This window comes from Myodes glareolus, chromosome 5, assembly GCF_982192425.1.
Source record: "Myodes glareolus chromosome 5, mMyoGla1.1, whole genome shotgun sequence".
Classification (NCBI taxonomy): domain Eukaryota; kingdom Metazoa; phylum Chordata; class Mammalia; order Rodentia; family Cricetidae; genus Myodes; species Myodes glareolus.
In genome coordinates this window covers 117,433,755-117,454,843 of record NC_142030.1, presented here as the reverse complement: position 1 = coordinate 117,454,843, position 21,089 = coordinate 117,433,755, and the positions used below count along the sequence as shown (strand labels likewise).

At 33.6% G+C, this 21,089-nt stretch overlaps 1 protein-coding gene across 3 annotated transcripts in view; it reads right to left on the bottom strand.

Moving 5' to 3' along the window:
- The window catches only part of Cdh7 (cadherin 7), a 184,266-nt gene that overhangs the window by 93,750 nt on the left and 69,427 nt on the right, over positions 1–21,089 (bottom strand). For all 3 annotated transcript variants that reach the window (XM_048443885.3, XM_048443887.3, XM_048443884.3), the window contains exons 3-5: positions 17,897–18,191; positions 13,921–14,040; positions 1,256–1,423 (exon numbers count right to left, since the gene is read on the bottom strand). In XM_048443885.3, coding sequence (XP_048299842.2) covers positions 1,256–1,423; positions 13,921–14,040; positions 17,897–18,191 — 583 coding nt within the window. The remainder of the gene's footprint in view (positions 1–1,255; positions 1,424–13,920; positions 14,041–17,896; positions 18,192–21,089) is intronic.

Here is a 21,089-nt window from a genome sequence, read left to right as displayed (position 1 = left end):
CTCCTTAAAGAAGTCAAGTTCAAGATGACTTTTTGCTAGTTATGATCTCCCTATTTGTCCACGTTCTTTTAGACAAAGCAAAGTAAATGCAGTGAGCCACAAACAAACAAACAATATTTGGTAAACTCATTAGCAAGAAGGATTTCCCAAGAAAGAGGGAAGAGAATAACAACTGATGATTATGAAGAATTATGCCATGGTGCATTATATATGTATTCAATTATAAAAGAAAGAAAGAATTCTCTTTAATATTCTAAAGAAATTTCATATGTTACAAAAGCTCGGGAAATAAGAAGCATAGGATATAACAGTTTCATAAAGAGGACACAACTACCCTAGGGACACAGGTTTTTAGTTTTACTTTTATTTATTTCTGGATTAGTCAAAATCCACTTAGGACAGAAGTTCATCTGATGATGAATTTCTGTTGCTTTCAATTGCATTCTTTTAATGTATTTAATTATGTATGAAAGAAATAGAGTGCAACTGTAAAAAATGTTCAGTGTATATGATCTTATTAAAAAGCATAAAACAAGCATATGATTAAAATAAGTTGAATCTCACCAATTTGCGCACTAAAAAAGTTAATAATTATAAACAAACTAATTTAAAAATAACCGCTACTATTTTAAATCCGTACAGGCAAAGCAAAACTTTTCTGTATAGACCAGAGAGGTGGCATTGCTAACTGACAGTTACTATAGATACATAGCACCAACTAAAAGAAAACTTCAATAAGTATAAATATCAAATTACAATTAGTACTTATTCACAACTCAAAGTAAAAATTCAAGGAAGATTGTATTTTATTTAGAGAGAAATATGAAGATGTATTACCACTCCATATTAACCTTGTTATTACATAGCCAAAGATTAAATTAGGCTCCTGATAAAACACAAATTTGGGAGAAATCATAGGAGTCTTCTGTCTGCTTTTGGAACCCTTTTCTGCCTACTGTGTTGCCTCAGTCAGTCTCAATTTGTGGGTTTGTGCCTAGTCTTATTGTGACTTTGTATGCTGCGTTTGATTAGTATCTCAGTAAGGATTTCCCTTTTTTACAGAAGACAGGAGGGAGAGTAGATCTGGCAGAGAGTGGAGGTGGCACAGGAGGGACTGGGATGGAAGGAGGGAGTTGAAACTATGCTTGGATATAATATATGAGAGAAAGATAAATAAGAGACAAAGATAATATTTGAAAATATGTAAAGACTGTAAAGTTGTTTTTAAATTTAGTCATCTCATTGAATAACTTACTTCGTGGAAAGCGTGGTGGGTTATCATTGACATCAGTTAGGGTCACAGTGACTGAAGTGGTTCCAGACAGTCCGCCATTTTGACCAACCATATCCTTTGCCTGAATGACAAGCAAATACTGGTCTTTAGCCTCTCTATCCATGTTTGGAAGGGCAGTTTTGATGACTCCTGTAAGATTGCAAATCTCAGTGAATAGCACCATGATTCACTGCATTAAAATAGCAACAAACATTAATAAAAGAGCAACATGTCGCTCCCCAGCTGTGGTGATTTTTGGCTTGCTTTTTTATTTTAGTGTATATTAGAAATCACTGGTGTATACATAATTTATATATAATTTATATATTCACTTGCACATCATATTAATATATATATTTAAACATAATAATAAAATTCAAAGAAAATATTATAATATGGTCTTTTCCATATTTGCTTCAGAAAATTATTTTTAGGTTTTGTTTTCCAGAGCAGTGCCTATTTAACCTGTCTAAATTTTTACTCAGTGCTAATATTTCTTATCTCTGGTGTCTGTAGTCCCGAATTTCCTCTTCTGTATATTAAACTTGTTGTATCTAAGATAGCTGTCAAAAAGACTGACAAAGAATCTCTAACTTCATTATAACCTGATCTGCATGTTAAATAGTACACCATCAAGTGCTTGAGTAGTTGACAGTTGCCATAGTGATAAATGGAAGAAACTACACAAATAAAAGATTTGGCACTTAGAATTCTTAGAAAGTGCTCATGTACCCATAGGAAATACGTGAACATATTTCCTGCTTGTGAGTCTAACCCTTTTCATTTTTTCTGCTCCCTTTCTTTAACCTTTATACCTCAACATGACTGAGAAAGTATTGGCCAGTTTGGTCATCTATCTTGCCTATACTTAGGCAAGTCAGCTACACAGTGATAGCAGGTGAGCTTGATTTCAGAATGAAACCTAGTATCTAAAAATCAAAACCAACTTCTGGTGGAGGAAGTCTATAATTCTAGCATGTAAGAGGTAGGGAACAGATGATCAGGTGCTCAATAACAGTAAGCTGAATAATAACCTAGACTACTCTCTCAGAAATTATCATCATCCAAAAAGCTTCAGCTTCTCAGTGGAGGTTTAGACTTAGTTTTGCTTCCAAAATACGAAATGACAAAAAGACCATCATGCAAGCAAGAGCTGCTAAAATTTCTGAACAAAAATAGTGAAATGAATGGCACTTTAAAAATGAACAAGGTGACATTCTTATTTCTAGAAATGAGAACATACAAGATAAAGGATATGGTAATTATCTTTTTTGTTATCCCACTCAAAATATTTATAAAAATGTATTATCAAGTACAAAGACTCCAAGTTCATTGGATCTGTATCTTATGTAATCATACTTATGCTTCTGTCTTCCACTGTCTCTAGAAACATAGCTACTATTACACAGATGTATGCAACACATCTGCATCTATGCCTTTGAGTAACACCTCCTCACACAGGCAAATTTTTGTTTTTGACATCACTCACTTTTTCGAAACACATTATGCATAACAGGGGATAGTACGTATCTGCATAGCATCACAGACTAACATTTTCAGGGCTGTTTGCTGTCTATGTACTATTATTTTTTTTGAAACATGACCATAAAATACAAAAAAATTGCTTTAAACTCAACAGTTTTCTTTGTGAAGAGTCTGATGCTAAAGTAATCTTTGTGAACTGCAATGATTTTAGTAATATTTCATGTTTCTTTGGTATTTCTAATGCTGTAGCGAAAAAAGCATGAGCTTCACTCAGCATAGCTATTCAAAAAGAAACTTTCTTAGGGTATGAATTTGTGAACTAAGGTACTTATGTTTTTTTTCTATATTCTTATTTTTATCTGTCACTAATAAGTTTAGTGTGTCTTTCTTTAACAAAAAGACTGAAAATATACTGGGTGGTGGTAACATATGCCTTTAATCTCAGGGCTTGGAAGGCAGAGGTAGGTGTAGACCTCTGTGAGGTCAAGGTCAGCGTGATATACAAGACTAGTTCCAGGACAACTATGTCTGTTACACAGAAAAACCTTGTCTTGAAAAACAAAGCAAAATGAAAGAAAAGGACTAAAAATCTTGAGAATTTGGCTAATCAATACATTTCATTTGATTTAAGAAAGTAATTATTTTACAAAAAGTGTTCTATTCAAAGTTTCAAGGTTTTATTTCAATTCATCTTCATTTTTCCAACATTAATGTGTGTCTACTAACACCTCTGCAAAATAGTATGATATAGAAACATTTACAGCAAATAAAAAAGAATGTTCAGCTTCGTCTCTCAGTAAGGCTTCTCACAGTGAAATCAGGACCTCTGCTTGGAGCTTAGCTGGCTTTTGGTAACCTGTTTTTCATGTTATATTACGAGTCTCCTGCCTAAACTTGATGCTCCATGCTTTATGCCAACCCATGAGAAGCCTGTTCCTTTCTGAATAGAGGTGGAGGAGGACAGGAGAGGTTAGATAGAGAAGGGGAGGTAATTGAAAAAGAGGAGGGAGGGAAAACTGGTTTGTATATAATATTTTAAAAAGTTATATAAATTTAAAAAAAAAGAAATGCTGGGAGGTAGATGTAGTTGTTTACTAAATAAACCACTTATTTTGCAAAAATGAAGACCAGTTTGAATGCCCAGAACGTATGACTAAGTCCAGCAGGTGTGGTGGCCCTCATTGACCCTACATTTCTGAGACAGAAGCAGTGAATCACTGGGGCAAAATGACCAGCTACAACAATCACAATTGTTGGCACTCTTTAATAAATAAAACAGAGTTTGAAGACTCCACTGTCAGCCTGTGACTTCCACATATGTTTGTGAATACACACATGCTCACTGTGAGTATAAACGTTTTAACATACATGAGGAAATGCATAACACATACACATACACACATATACACACAAAGGCAATTAAAAAGGTGAGCAATTCTGATTGCTCTGACTTCCTAGGTTTACCTAGTGACATTATATTTTGAAGGAATTACAATATCTTTAGGTTAGAAGTCTGGATATCAAAGTACCTACATACTTTTGAAACTTGCAATTGTCTCTTTATGAATGACTATATAAATAACATTTTTTTCAAAACTAAGATAATCACAAAGCTTACAAGGTAATACGGGTGGTAGAGGCAATTTCCAAATTGCTTAGGTACTTCACAAACATCAACTAATAGGTACAAATATCTGGCAATATTTCATTTATTGCTATTTTAATTTTGTTTCTTTAATGCTGGCGAAAGGTAGTCTGATAAAACATGACCACTATAATCTGTGGTAGCATTGTGAAATTGAAAAAAAAATCAGTAATCAATAATTTGTAAGTCATATATGGTGAAACTATAAATAGATCATTAACTCTTTAGAAGTATTTGGTCTTCTTTTCAGTTTTCTATGCTTTCTTATTTTAAACAAATACATACAATCTTAACTTTATGCTTGGTAAAATATTTCTGATAACTAAGAATTTTTTATTTATAATTCCCAATCATACAAAACATCCTAACACACACACACACACACACACACACACACACACACACAAACAAACACACACACATACACAAGGCATGAATATATTTTGCTTTCATTCAACAATTGTTTGTTCTATAGTGTGAGGAAATACACCGATGATTTTCTAATGTGTCACAAACTATGATAGATTTTTAGAACATATCCTCTTACCATGGACACTTAATTTTGTAGTGTGATCATGTGTAAGAGCAAAATATTTTTTCTGTAATAAGTCACAGTGTAGGTAACTGCTTAGTATATGCAATTTTTCTTCACTCTCTGCTTTGAATTAACTCTTGGAAAACACATGTTATCAGGAAACACAGATATATTTATGCTGTGAATGATCAATTTATTGATATTCACATTTCTACAATTAAAACATTTAAAATCATGCTTTGAGTAGATTAATAGTAACATTTGAATCTCAGTGTTGAGGCACCAGCTTTCTGAGGTGCTTCATTATTGAGAAGACTTCTAACCAGGAAGGACAAAGATCTGTGCTCACTGCCTTGGAAAACCTCTAATATTTCTCCTCTCATCATTGCAACCTTTATTTCATATAGTCATTCTGACAATTCTAAGAACTTAAAACTAAATGTTAACATACCAGCTTCCTTTTTATTTCTTTGAAGTTAAATACACTTGATGCAAACCTTTAAAAAATAGGTATAGACAATCTTTGAAAGAAAGCTACTAGTATTAACAAGGAATGTATGTGCAAATATAGAATTTAAGAAAATCATGTCATTTGCTCCTTTCCTTTGTTTTTAATTCATTTTGTCAGTTCTCTTTTAGGTACTTCAAAGGTAATAGTTTTATGGGAATATACACCCATAAATAAGAACAGTATGTACAACTGTAAATGAAATATGTACACATTCTCTGGATTTAGTCTCTCTCAACATACCTTATAAATATTAAAATTACTTAATAACAACATAAGCTTCTTTTTTATATATAGATGACTGTTATGTTACCTGATGTTTAGAAACAGTGCACATCTAAAAATGATCTCTAACACAAAATTATTCTAGCTTTCTTAGTTAGGGTTTATATTGGTGTTTCAAAATATCATGGCCAAAAAGCAATTTGGGGAGGAAAGGGATCATTTGGATTACACTTCAGCATTGCTGTTCATTACTGAAGGAATTCAGGACAGGAACACAAAAAAGACAGGATCCTGGAGGCAGGAACTGATGCAGTGGCCATGGAGGATAATGTCTATTGGCTTGCTTCCCCTGGCCCACTCAGCTTACTTTCTTATAGAACTCAGGACCACCTGCACAATGAAGGCAAGACATGCAATGGGCTGTGCCCTCTCTCAGTGATCACTAAATGAGAAAATGCCTTACAGCTCGATCTTATCAAGACATTTCCTCAACTGAGGTTTCTTCCTTTCAGATGATTCTAGTTTGTGTCAACTTGACACAGAGAATCAGTCAATACACTATACAAGGCCCAACTGTGTATTTTTCCACAAAATGGTAATCTGCTACATTACATAGGAGGAGTACACATACTCCAGAAGTATTCAGATTGAGTAGCAAGGATGGCCCCTGTAAACTCAGTCCTAATGTTTCTTTACATTCTTTTGTTTTGAAAGATTCCATTCTCTGAATAAACTCAGCAACTCATTTGTTATGAAAAGTAGAAACTGGTGAAAACAAAATAGATTTCAAATAACTGAAGCTGCAATAAATAAGGAGTTAATTAGAAAATAAATTAAGAAGTAAAACAGAGAGGGAAAGATTGGAACACTACACTGTTTTAGGAAAATAAATACACTAAGTTATATAATAGAATCATTTGGGTCTAATATTGTGAGTTATTGTGCAATATATCCATAGATTTGGAGAAATAATGCAAGTTAAGGTAAACAAATGACCTTTGGATAATTCTGAAACAGGGTCATTATGAAATAAGTCTTTGATAAAGCAGTCTTCAATTTTACCAATCTTGAGAGTTTTATTTCAAAGAAATTTAGAAATTGAATTACTAGGAGATATATACATAGATCTAGTCCACAAGGGAAGTAAAAAATGACAAAGTCTCCCAAGCAAATTATGAGCATGGGGATTTGAGCGAAGGGCTAAAAGGGAGAGGAGCAGAGAAAAATGTAAAGCTCAATAAAAATCAATAAAAAAAGAAAGAAATTGAATTACTATAGCATTTAAAGCTTTCTGCTTTGAGCAAATGTCTCTAATAAGAATTAATACAATGGTGATAATGAATTAATTCCAAAAGGGGCAATAAGCTTAAATGCAATACATTTTTTTACTGATATTAATCAGCACTCATCATCAGAAATCCATGATCACAAAAAAGCATGACTTTGTATCCTTTGTACCCATTTCCCTTAAAAAATTCTTGGGTGCCAAACTCCTTTTATGAAGCTACAGTCACCCTAATACCAAAACCACACAAAGACACAACCAAGAAAGAGAATTACAGGCCAATCTCACTCATGAACATCGATGCGAAAATTCTCAATAAAATACTGGCAAACCGAATCCAAGAACACATTAGAAAAATCATCCATTATGATCAAGTAGGCTTCATCCCAGAGATGCAGGGATGGTTCAACATACGCAAATCTATCAATGTAATCCATCATATAAATAAACGGAAAGAAAAAAATCATATGATCATTTCATTGGATGCTGAAAAAGCGTTTGACAAAATTCAACACCCTTTTATGATAAAGGTGTTGGAGAGACTGGGGATACAAGGATCATACCTAAATATAATAAAAGCAATATACAGCAAGCCGACAGCTAACATCAAATTGAATGGAGAGAAACTCAAAGCCTTTCCACTAAAATCAGGAACACGACAAGGCTGTCCACTCTCTCCATACCTCTTCAATATAGTGCTTGAAGTTCTAGCAATAGCAATAAGACAACATAAGGGGATCAAGGGGATTCGAATTGGAAAGGATGAAGTGAAACTTTCGTTATTTGCAGACGATATGATAGTGTACATAAGCGACCCCAAAAACTCTACCAAAGAACTCCTACAGCTGATAAACACCTTTAGTAACGTGGCAGGATACAAGATCAACTCCAAAAAATCAGTGGCACTCCTATACACAAAGGATAAAGAAACGGAGAGGGAAATCAGAGAAACATCACCTTTCACGATAGCCACAAACACCATAAAATATCTTGGGGTTACTCTAACCAAGGATGTGAAAGACCTATTTGACAAGAACTTTAAGCCTTTGAAAAGAGAAATTGAGGAGGATACCAGAAAATGGAAAGACCTCCCCTGCTCTTGGATTGGGAGAATCAACATAGTAAAAATGGCAATTCTACCAAAAGCAATCTACAGATTCAATGCAATCCCCATCAAAATCCCATCAAACTTCTTCACAGACCTTGAGAGAACAATAATTAAGTTTATATGGAAAAACAAAAAACCCAGGATAGCCAAAACAATCTTATACAATAAAGGAACTTCTGGAGGCATTACTATCCCTGACTTCAAACTCTATTACAGAGCTACAGTATTGAAAACAGCTTGGTATTGGCATAAGAACAGAGAAGTCGACCTATGGAATCGAATAGAAGACCCAGATACTAACCCTCAAACCTACGAACACCTAATTTTTGACAAGGGAGCTAAAGGTATACAATGGAAGAAGGAAAGCGTCTTTAACAAATGGTGCTGGCATAACTGGATGTCAACCTGTAGAAGAATGAAAATAGATCCATATCTATCACCATGCACAAAACTCAAGTCCAAATGGATTAAAGACATCAACATCAATCTGTCCACTTTGAACCTGATAGAAGAGAAAGTGGGAAGTAGTCTACAAGATATAGGCACAGGAGGCCACTTCCTAAGTAGGACCCCAGCAGCACAGACAATAAGAGAAACAATGAATAAATGGGACCTGCTGAAACTGAGAAACTTCTGTAAAGCAAAGGACACTGTCAGTAAGACAAAAAGGCTGCCTTCTGACTGGGAGAAGATCTTCACCAACCCCTCATCAGACAAAGGTCTGATCTCCAGAATATACAAAGAACTCAAGAAACTAGACACTAAAACTCTAATTAACCCAATTAAAAAATGGGGTACTGAACTTAACAGAGAATTCACAACAGATGAACTTCGAATGGCCAGAAGACACTTAAGGTCATGCTCAACCTCCTTAACGATCAGGGAAATGCAAATCAAAACCACTTTGAGATACCATCTTACACCTGTCAGAATAGCTAAAGTTAAAAACACCAATGATAACCTATGCTGGAGGGGATGTGGAATGAGGGGAACACTCATCCATTGTTGGTGGGAATGCAAACTTGTGCAGCCACTTTGGAAATCAGTGTGGAGGTTTCTCAGGAAACTGGGAGTCAACCTCCCTCAGGACCCAGCAATTCCTCTCTTGGGAATATACCCTAGAGATGCCCAAACATACTACAAAAGCATTTGTTCAACTATGTTCATAGCAGCACTATTTGTAATAGCCAGAACCTGGAAACAGCCTAGGTGCCCCTCAATAGAAGAATGGTTAAAAAAGGTGTGGAACATATACACATTAGAGTTTTACTCAGCGGTAAAAAATAATGACATCTTGAATTTTGCATGCAAATGGATGGACATAGAAAACGCTTTACTGAGTGAGGTAAGCCAGACCCAAAAAGAGGAACACGGTATGTATTCACTCATAAGTGGATTCTAACCATAATTAAAGGTCTTTGAGCCTATTATTCGTGATCCTAGAGAAGCTAAATAAGAAGACGAACCTGATGAAGATTATTTACCTATCCGCCAGGAGGTAGGAAATAGTCAAGAGTCCCAGGTAACCTTGGGTGCATGTGGGGGGGTGGGAGGGTTGATGGAAGGGGAGAGGGTTAGAGAGAAGGGAGTAGGGGAGGAATGGAGAAAGCTCGGTTGACCGGGATGGGGGGAAGTGAGGAAGGATGAATGTGGGATCAGGGAAGAATATATTTCAACTAAGGGAGTCATATTAGAGTTTACAGGAAACTTGATTATATATGGGATCCCAGGTCCAAGGAGAGATCCCCAGATTGTTCTCTGGACAGAGGAGAGGGTGCCTGAACCGGCCTTGGCCCGTGACCATACTGATGAATATTTTGCTTATCACCATAGATCCCTCATCTGGCGTTGGATGACGATACAGATGGAGGCCCGCGTTGGAGCACCGAACTGAGTCCCCCAAGATCCAAACGAGGAGCAAAAGGAGGAAGAAAATGACGAAGGACTGCGAGGGATACTATCACCCACTGATACAAGGGGTCGGATCTAATGAGAGTTTACCAAGGCCAGATGGACCGTGACTGAACGAGCATGTGATCCAACCAGATTCTCTGAATGTGGCCGGATTTTCTGAATGTGGCTGGCCTGCAGTCTTTCCGAGAAGCCATTGACAATGACACTGGGACTGGTTTCCTCTGCATATACTGGATTTTTGGGATCCAGTCTGTTTGGATGCTCACCTTCCTGGACCTGGAGTGAGGGGGGAGGAACTTGGACTTCCCACAGGGCAGGAGACCCTGACTTCCCTAGGGGACAAAGAGGGAGGAGGAGAGGGAGGGGGGGAGTGGGAGGGCGTTGGGAGGAGGGGCGTAAATGGAAACTTTTTATAATTTAATAAAATTACAAAAAAAAAATTCTTGGGAACATAAATAAATTCTAAAAGAAATTTGAAATATAGTTATATAATTACTACATACTTGATACATAAAGATTAATCTCTTCCTGAAGTCTGTGTTTCTCCTTAAATTATAACTTCATATTTTCTGAAGTGATTAATTGAATGTAATACGTGCCCTGAAGGCTCATATCTTCTAGCACTTTGTCCCTGTCTGTTGATATTGGTTATGGAAGCTATTAAATCTTTACCAGCTTGAATCCAGATAAAGAAAGTTAGTCTCTGGGGGTTGGATTTGATGAATATTGCCCACTGTAGTTCTTGCTTGAGTTTTCTTCTTCTTGAATTGTGACATGTTGCAAGACCCTGTAGCTGTGGAGAAGCCAATTCCAGCTTCTGTGTTGGACAATATTTCAATACTTCTTAAGCCAAAATCAGTTTCTAATTCCAGTGTTGTTTATTACATAAGTTATGGAAATAGTAATGGCCCTGAAAGCATTATCACCTGAGTTTGATTACAAGAACCCAACTGAAAGAACTAGATATTGTAGTGTGCATTGAAGATGGGGAAATAAGCAGGTCTTTAAATTAACTGCCCAGCCAGTCTTATGACTTAAGGAGGTCTAGGACAATGAGAAAGCCTGTCTCTAAAGCACCGAATAAATCACTTCAGAGATGTAGAGTAATGGGAGTCATATGGGGGTAGATGTTTCAGGTGTTACAATAAAATTTCTAACAAAATTATTTTAAAGAAAGTCCTCATATAATTTTTGGCAAGTATTAAGTGATTATAACTTGTGTATTCAAGAAAGAACTCATCAACTTGAACTGGAGAGAGGACTCAGAAGTTGTTCTTAATACTTGTATGATGGATCACAATCCTCTATACTTTCAGTTCTAGCACATCATATAGTCTCTGTTTGCACCACACACTAATACAATGCACAGATATGCATATAGAAAAAAATCATACACATTCAAACAAAACAATTTCCAAGTGAGCTTTAGCTTTGAATCGCTTACCAGAGATAGCTTCATTAATTTGAGACTTGTTAAGAGTGATTATCTGTTTGCTTACTTTAAATTTCTGCTAAATTCCTTCACAATTTCAAATAATGAGGCTACTTTTGTTTTAGACTGCAAATTATTTACCCAGTCCTGTAATATCAAATAAAATCACATATGTATGACATTTTTAAGGAAGTTGTCAATATTTATTTTGTTCCTACACACATTCTGGTTTTGTGGAAAGAGAAATTGTGGTAGAAAGTATGGCTGCCCACTTGGAACAAACATGGTACATAAACTGCACTAACAGAGTATGTACTTTGAAATACTAACTGCACTAACTGCTCTAAGGAAGACATTAAGATGTGATTCCTGCTTTCCAGACCCAAATGATTAAAAATTTCCAATTACCACAATCATTTTTCCTTTGATATATAGTTTGGTGTGGGATGTCCTTCTCTCTATGTGTTGCTTTTATTGGTTAATGAATAAAGAAATTGCCTTGGCCTGTTGATAGGGCAGAACTCAGGTAGGCAGGAAAAACTAAATGTCACTCTGGGAGAAAGGAGGCAGAGTTAAGAAGCCATGGAACTGCAGGAAACAGACATTGGGAATTTTACCCGGCAAACAACAGCAACGTGGCAATATACAGATTAATAGGAATGGATTAAATTAATATAAGAGTTAGCCAATAAAAAGTTAGAGTTAATGGGTCTAGCAGTGTTGCAATGAATACAATTTCTGTGTGGTTATTTTGGGGCTATGTAGCTGGCGGCCAGGATGAACAAACAGTCACTCCTCTTACAATAGTTTGAATAGTATAATAAACCAAGATGCACAAAATATGTGTGAGCTAATGGTTGTAGAGAGAAATACCCTAATAGTTTCTATGATTAGAATATTAAAAATAATTGTCTTTATCTTCTGCCAAACAGGATGTATTTGATCTTGAAATGAAAGTTAAGTTTACTTTCTTCTACACTAACAATATAATCCCAAGACACATACAACTGCCCAAGTAATTTATTAGTGCAATTTCAGATCTATAAGTCAGAGGAAAATTCTACAATGTGCAACAAGACTAAAGGTCATAAGACAAGCATTGAGAGTGAAGTATGTAGCCCTTGGTATTACCATGTGCAGTTTGGACCAGGTTATATAATAGAAATGTATATAATTTATAAACAAATACTTAAAGGTTTTCACTAATATGGTACATATCGTAAGACAAATGCCTTTATTTATTCAACTTCAACACTCACTCAATTTTAATAATTTATTTTCTATTTGATTTCTATGTATTTTCCAGACTTTATCATTGACTTGATACACATCAGGCCAAATCGTATATTACAGATAATACTGAACTTTTAATGACTAAATAGGATTTTAGTTACTTCTTATGCATAACCACTATTATTTATAAGAGCCTCCAGAATATTTGCCCTTGCTCTGATTTAAGAATGAAATAGTATTGCTCCTTTGGAAAATATGAACAACATAATCATTGCTTTTAAAATATTCAATGAGAGTCATTTGTAATCTAATATCTTTAGGAATACATTCACTTGAGAAATTCTGCAACTTAAAAAGAAACTTTTTAATTTTTTTTCTGTATTTTATTGGGTACAAAATATTCAAAGGGGCACATTTAGAATATTGAGACAAACCAGTCTACCAACACAATGACAAATAAAAAATTGTTATATAATTATTCTGTAGCAAAAATAATGCTTCAAATATAAGCATATATATATATATATATATATATATATATATATATCTAAGATTTTTTGTTTTGTTTTTTCAAGAAAGGGTGTCTATGTATAGCTCTGATTGTTATGAAACCGTCTCTGTACACCAGGTTGGTCTTGAACTCACAGAGATTCAGCTACCTTTGCCATCCATCTGTTTAAATTAAAAGTATGTGCTTCCATCTCCAGGCAATTGAATCCACACTATTATTTCTTAAAAATACAAAAAAGATAGCTAAATCAACTACATAAATGTTCTATTAATAGAACCTTGCAACTTATAAGAATTTATCATAAGATGAGGAAAACTTATTTTGCTTTAAATTTAATATTTTACAAACTTCATAGTTTCTTCAAATTTTCCTATGAAGTGACATCTGGGAGTATGAAATAGGTCAATTTCATATTGCACTTTGTGAAAAAAGATTGTTTTTTTAATTATGAATTCTCTAATTTTCCACATAAAATGATTAAGTAAAATAAAAATGAAATATGAAAGCATGCAGTCAAATTATCGTAATGAGGTTAGGAGTCTTATATAAAACAATTGTCAATATTATTGCATTTTGTGTTTTCATGGATATAGGTAAACAGAATAAAACAGGGGGATCTCTTTCCTACTATGATATTTTTAGTAATTTTTGCATATTGAGAATAACAAAATAAAAACTATTCAATATTATTATGTTAATAAATAAATAATATGTTCAAGTCAGGATATAAATGATAACTATAGTAGATGCAAATTTTCTTTCTTACCAGTTTTTGGTTCCACTGAAAAGTATGGCTGTCCTTGTAGAATACTGTAGACCACCCGAGCACTATTGCCATAGGTAGGATCATCAGCATCTGTGGCTGTCACTTGTACCACTGAAGTTCCTAAGTGACAACCAAAAACACTTTAGATTAAACTTCCCAAATACAAAGTCTTTAAAGTACTCACCAACTGTCTCAAATTCTGGGTTACATTTATTTGTTAGTTGTAAGTTCTCGTCATCGAGGAAAATGAGATATCAATCTAGTACTTATTTTGGTTAAACCAAATCAATGTTAAAAAAAATAAATGTTAATAAAAATTCTTGAAATAGGTGATATGAAAATATGTAGGCAAAGACACTATGGAATGATGAATATTAAATTAAAAATTAAATCTCAGAACCAAATGAAATTGGATATTAGATGTCTCATCCATCATGCTCAGGTATGAAATTTTCATTAAGAGTACTGTCCTTCCGTCTCAAGGACTATTCATTAGACAGACTGTATCATAAAAGAAATCTAATGCCATATCAGTTCATTCCTTAGCAGGAATGGAGAGGGAAGCTGAAATCTAATCTTTTGCTGTGAGTATATATTCCACTTAACTGTATATTAAGTGCTTACTTTATTTTCTTGATAAGTGTTCTCAGTTTTTTGTTTATTTACACTGATTCTTTTTAAAATACCGAATTAAAAATTTTTACCAAAATTCTACAAAGCATAAAAAGAACAGTGTTGTAGAAATAGCATTCTGCAGTATGAAAAATGATCTCAAAGTGTCTACATTTTATAGGTCATTACTCATTTACATGCTTTGGACTGTTTTTCTTCTGGTTGTTTATTCAATTTCAATGTGTTAGTTTTTGTTATATATTATATTTTATTATTATCCTGTGAAAGCCTGTTTGCTTTCTCTTTTTCTTTAAAAAAAAATGTTGCTTTCAAGTCTCTTACCTCACTACTTTTTTTTCTGCACTCATAAAATACATCCCTCCTGCACAATTGGTCAATAAGAGGGGCAATAATCAATGAAATCATTCCTAATGATATTTTGATACGCTCATATAAGTGTCTATTTTTGTTTTTGATTTGTCTAAGAGACAAAAAGGTGGTGAATCCAGAATGGAAAAAAAGGTCGGGAGGGCCTAAAGAGCAAAAAGTGTAATCAGAATATATTATGTGGAAAGAAATGTCGAAAAAAAGGGGAAAAAAAGTGAAAACATTTATTCCAAGTTCTGTTTTTCCACTGCACTTGGAATGTAAGCTTTAAAACCACAATTACTTCATGCATTCATGCACATATTATCATGTAATTTATATTCTGCCTGATGCATAAGAAAAAAGTACCATTTTAATAACTTGATTATTAGTTTGCTTATAATAATTCATAAATATGGAACTTTGTATATTTTTCTTAATGCCTATTTCATTTATATATTTTTTCAGAATTCCACTCAATTTCCATATTATGCTATACCATACTAATTCCATCTCCATTATAGATGAATAGAAATTATGAAGTTAAGTTATAAAAATTGCTTGTACTTTTGTTTATTCTTTGGCAAACTTCAATGATTATGCCTTGCAGAACCAATATGTTGAATGGTGTGCATTCCTAAATCAACCTAAGAATTACATTTTACAGATTTGCAAATGTGAAAGTTGAATAAATGTTTAGTTTATCATCACATTTAAATTATTGAAGAGGTACATATAGACACATATTCCTAAATGAGCATGAAGTTTGGATGTGTATATTGGTAGCTTTTTACCTGTGTGTAGGTTATGCACTACTGTGGAAACAGTGGTCAATCATGTGCATAATTACTAACGTACATTCCAGCTTGATTATTAAGACAGAGTCTCTCCCTGAATCTATCTCACTGAGCAGATTAGACTGAATAGTGGGCACACCCAGGACTCCCCCTTTCTCAGCCTCCCAGTGTTGGGAATACAAGTGTGCATTTGCATCTTCTAATATGGGTCCTGGTTTTGAGCCCAGAGCCTCCTGCTTTCATAGCAGACTCTTAACTGACTGAACTTTCCTTCTAGTCTCTGAATGGAATGAAGAACTTCCGTCCTTTCCTAAGCTCTATAGCAATTTAGAAATTGTCCTACAGACTTATTATCATTTATAAAACATATCTTAGTGTAAATTAAAAACAAGAGCGCTATAATGTTACACAATAAAAGCTTATAGGTGATATACTGTATCAATCAATGCGATTATAACTATTTTGTGAGAAGCAAACATTTTAGTAAGCTTTAATACATGTTACTAATTTTCAGTTTTTATTGATATTCAATGTTTAAAGTTTGAAATTTTTGTTGTTCAAGTTGTTTAAATAAGCGTTCAACAAATTTTAAAGGTATTTGAAAACAATTTTCTGAAAGGTTTAAATCATTCAAATCTTTCAATATATTAAAATAATTTATATGTATACATAATAATCATGCTTCTTGATATTGGAGTAAAATCATCCAAATAAAAACAGCGGTGCATTAGGTAATCTCCATAATAAAATTTTACATAAACTTTATTAGCATATTCCATGTCAATGAAAAATATTCCAAATACTAGTAAATAGAAGTATGAAGGTCAATCAAACATACTTCAAATTTATTTATCAAATATTATTAATTGGGGAGGAAATTTCTAGCCTCTTACAATCCATCAACCAAATCTTCTTTTCACTGTATTGATACTGTTATTTTTGTCAAACAGCACTTACAAGAAGCATTTTGAAGGCATGGGCAGAATTAAGAATAGGGAATACATAGGCTTTATCATAGAATGCATATCTATGTATTATTGTTAGAATCTCAGCCTCCTGGTTTAGAACCTCTTTAATGACTACAAATCCTGATAATTCTCTCTAGCTGCTAGAGCCACATATTTAATAAAGATGTGGTTCTAAATTGTGATGCCATAAATGGAACGCTTACCTGTACAATTCCACTCCCAGTATAAAAGCATCAGTCAAAGGACTGAATGAATAAAACAAGGTAAAGCATGGTGGTTAAAATTGCCACGTGCTTTAAATAACAATACTATCCGATATGAGCTTCCTTCATTAAAACAAAACCAACAACAATTAGCTGCTGTCCTATTTTATAGTCCTATTAAAAATAATTTATAAATGTAAATTACATACTGGCTAAAGAAAATGATGTTGGAGAAATACTATGAACACTGAGATTAAAAGAGAATTTAGATATTTTTAAAGTAAAATGAATAATTTCCATATATTTTTTTTGCAATTGACAATTGCTGAAAGACCTCAGAGGAGGAGGTTTTTCTTTTTATTATTTTCTGTTTATCTATTGCTTTGTTATAATGAAGAACCACTCAGTATTGAATTTACATGTGAAGAGATTACAAAAGGTTTGGTAGTGTTAAGCATTGGATATTTCAATACAGGCAATGAAGCAGCAAGCCTGTACTCCCCTGGGGAGCCACCAGAAACTTTGTAACAACAGAAAGAGAATCACACTAATAGAAAAGAGTTTGTTAGTTTGTGATTTTGCTTGTTTGTTTGTTTTCTTTTTGGAATCTCTAGAACAATCTGTCTCTAAGTAGAAGGAGATATAAAGAAGAAGTAGTAGTAGTAGTAGAAAAAGATAATATAATTAAAAGAGTTGGAAGAACATACTGTGAGAGATGTTGTTTTTTAAAAAATAATTTGTTAGACATTATTGTAATCATATTTTTAAACAAAATAATTATGTGATAGAAATGAAAAGGCTCAAGCCATTTCTAAAAGACAAAGAGAGTTGATCCATTTGAACACTATAAAATTAATATAAAATGTAAAAATATAAATCAACAAAATAAAACATCCCCTAATTTTCCAAGCAGGTAAAAAGTATTTGAATGAATGAATCTTGGCTGTTAGTATGTTATCAGATCCTTTCATTCTGAGCATCACTACACACAGACCAGTAACAATAAAAAAAGAGCATACACTTTACTTACCCACCGGAGACATTTCTGGAACTCCTGCTGTGTATGGACCATCAAGAAATTTGGGTTCATTGTCATTGATATCCTGAATTTTGATAACAAATTCAGATTCTGGTTCCACAGGCTTGTTGGTGAGTCTGTCCAATGCTTGGGCTCTGAGTGTATAATAGGCCTGCTCCTCCCGGTCTAGTCTCTTGGTGGCATGGATATCCCCAGTGTTCTCATCAATGATGAAAATGGAACTTGCCCCTTCACCTGACAAGATGTATTTGATGGAACCATCTCCTTTATCAACATCAGAGTGAAGCTGGTGAAAAATTCACGTGAGATGAGATTAACTTAGAAGAATGTCAGCAATACGGAGACATGTAAATGTCTGTCACCAATGTCAGGCGGTTGCATGAGATTTCATTGTGCTTGAAAAGGCAAGTCAAGTGCTGATTGTGTGTAGAAGCAAGAATGTTACAATTTGATATTCTGTATTTGAACAAGTTGATTTTTTTTCTAAAAATAGTCTCATTCCTAAACTTATCTCCAGCCTATTCCTAAATTAAGAAATTTTTTACATGTTACATATATAGACAGAAATAGGAATTTATTTATTTAAATATATATTTACATATATTTATATGTATTTATATATGTTATATATATATATAAATACATATATTTTATATATTGACCTGGGAATACTATATATATTCCCAAGTCAGTTTTTTTGCCATCTTTATTGTGGCAAAACATTACATACATATGCTTATATACTTGATTTGACTTCCATGCTGAGGTTTTCTGTACAATATTTGAATTTGGTTCTTCAATACTCATATATATATATATATATATATATATATATATATATATATATATATGGAACTCTTTCTTAGTAATTCTGCCTCCCCAGGATGTTCCCATTCACAGTCTACTCTATGATTAACCCAGTCTTTAAATCTGTTTCCAAAACTTATTCAGTATTTTACTTTTGAAGCAAAAAAATTATTGCTTTTGAAAGTTGGAATTTTTATTTTATTTTTTATTGATTTTTATTGAGTTCTACATTTTTCTCTGCTCCCCTCCTTGCCTCTCTCTTCCCTTACCAAAAAAAAAACATATTGAAATTCTTATATAATGAACTCTAAGCTCTTAACTTTTAATTTTACCAAAAGGTACTGTATTGTCATCAAGAATAATAAAAGGCAAAGTTAACATTCATCAATCTAATTCCAGAATTTTATTTTTGAACCTCTTTGATTTGCAATTTATGGCTTGTGTGTTTTCTATAACTATGTAATTCTTATCAGTGTTACATCAAAATTCACCTGTGCCCAGAAACCTGAAAAAAAAAGAAACTTGGGATTTTAAATCACTATGTCATGAGACTTCACTTCAGCAGTTCCTTAAATACCAAGAACTGTATTAGATTTGCATGATTAACCCTAGCATCAACAGCAGGGCAGCAAATTCTGATTTGCAATTTATATCTGAATCTGAGCCTGTTGTATGTCTTAACATAATGTTGAACAGAATAACCTTGGGAAACAAAAAAATAATTATATATATTCCTGAACTTCATAACCTGAGACACATGGTCCTCAGTCCATCATTTCAACAATTGTTCATTGCCTTGACTTCCTGTCATCTTGGAATTTGGTTTATATGAACATAAAAACTCAATTGATCAAATAACAAAGCTTTGCATTGCCCTATAGAACTGTTTTTCTAATTTTCAAGGGATAAGTTGACAAAACTATGAAAAGTAGGAAATTATTTAAAATGTTGTGGGCAGAGCAATTTCATCCTTTGGTGATGTGAAGGATATAACATCTGTCTTCTGCAATTCTGCAAGTGATTCTACCTCACTCTTACATCTGCTATTGAAATCCACTGCAGGATTTTTAATTCTTGATGTATCCTTTAATTTCTTAAGAAATAGCACAAAATGGTATTATGTCTTGGGTTTTACATACACACACACACACACACACACACACACACACACACACACATATATATATATATATATAATATGGAGTTTTTGTGAATTAATGAATACTTGAATCAGGTATGTTACCAACTCATGATTAATGTGAGTTTCTTAATTCTCTCAAATTCTGAGAATTGCTAATGTGCATATTAGTAATTTCTGTGATTTATTAGTAATTTATGCAATAATGTGCACATATGTTTCCCTGAATTTAAGAAATAAGGTTAATAAATATAATTAATAAATATAAATAAAAGAAACATAATAAATTAAGAAACATAAACCTAATAAATTAAACCATCATAAATATCACTTCTTTAATTTTGTCAACATCGTATCTTATTTAATATTCAAGAAGTCTTTTACTAAAACCATCAATAGTTTAAGAAACTATTGAAAGAAAGACTAAGTACCTGCATGACAAAGCATAAACTGATCTTTGAACTAATAGAATGCAGAAAACTAAGTGGTTTTTCTTAGTATTGAGTCTGCCTCATTAACAGATTGAGCCTTCCTCTTAGGTAGTAGCTCCTATCCTGGGTAAGAGCTACTGTATTGTGTAGGAGGAGCATACAGAATAACCACAAAGGAAATTTTGGGAACAAGTACAGCTGACATCTACCTGCACACTGGTCACAGCTGAAGTTAAAACCTTTATGTTCATCTTCAGGAAAACATTCCCTGACTCACAAAGCAGTAATTTCTTTGACTGGAATAATAAATACCATGTAGAAGCAACACAAATCACAATACTTTATTATGAGACAAAGGCACATGGAGTACACTGTGGTTAAGTAACTCCTAACATCTTAATTCACAGTTCACCTACTTTCCTAACCCTGCCTTCATCTTGTCCTCTTAGGGGCAGCACATGTGACATGCTCTTCATGATTGCCATGAAAGTGCTGTGGAGCCCCAGAAAACTTTTGGGAAATCATAAGACATATTAGCAATATGCAGATTGTGTTTCTTGAAGAACTTTTGTATAAGTTACATCCAGTATTCACACTTTCTGATCCAATCCATATGACTCATTCAGCTAATTCCAGTCAACTGATAATTATTTTAGTGGCATGGTTTCAGAGTGGCCTTGTCGTACAGAAAAATGATATACAGTTTTGAAAGTGAATTTCAGACAGAGTACCGATGCTACATTTTGCATTATAATGTTGATTGCTCTCTATGAGTGATATCAGAAGAGTTTCAAGACAGATGATTAGT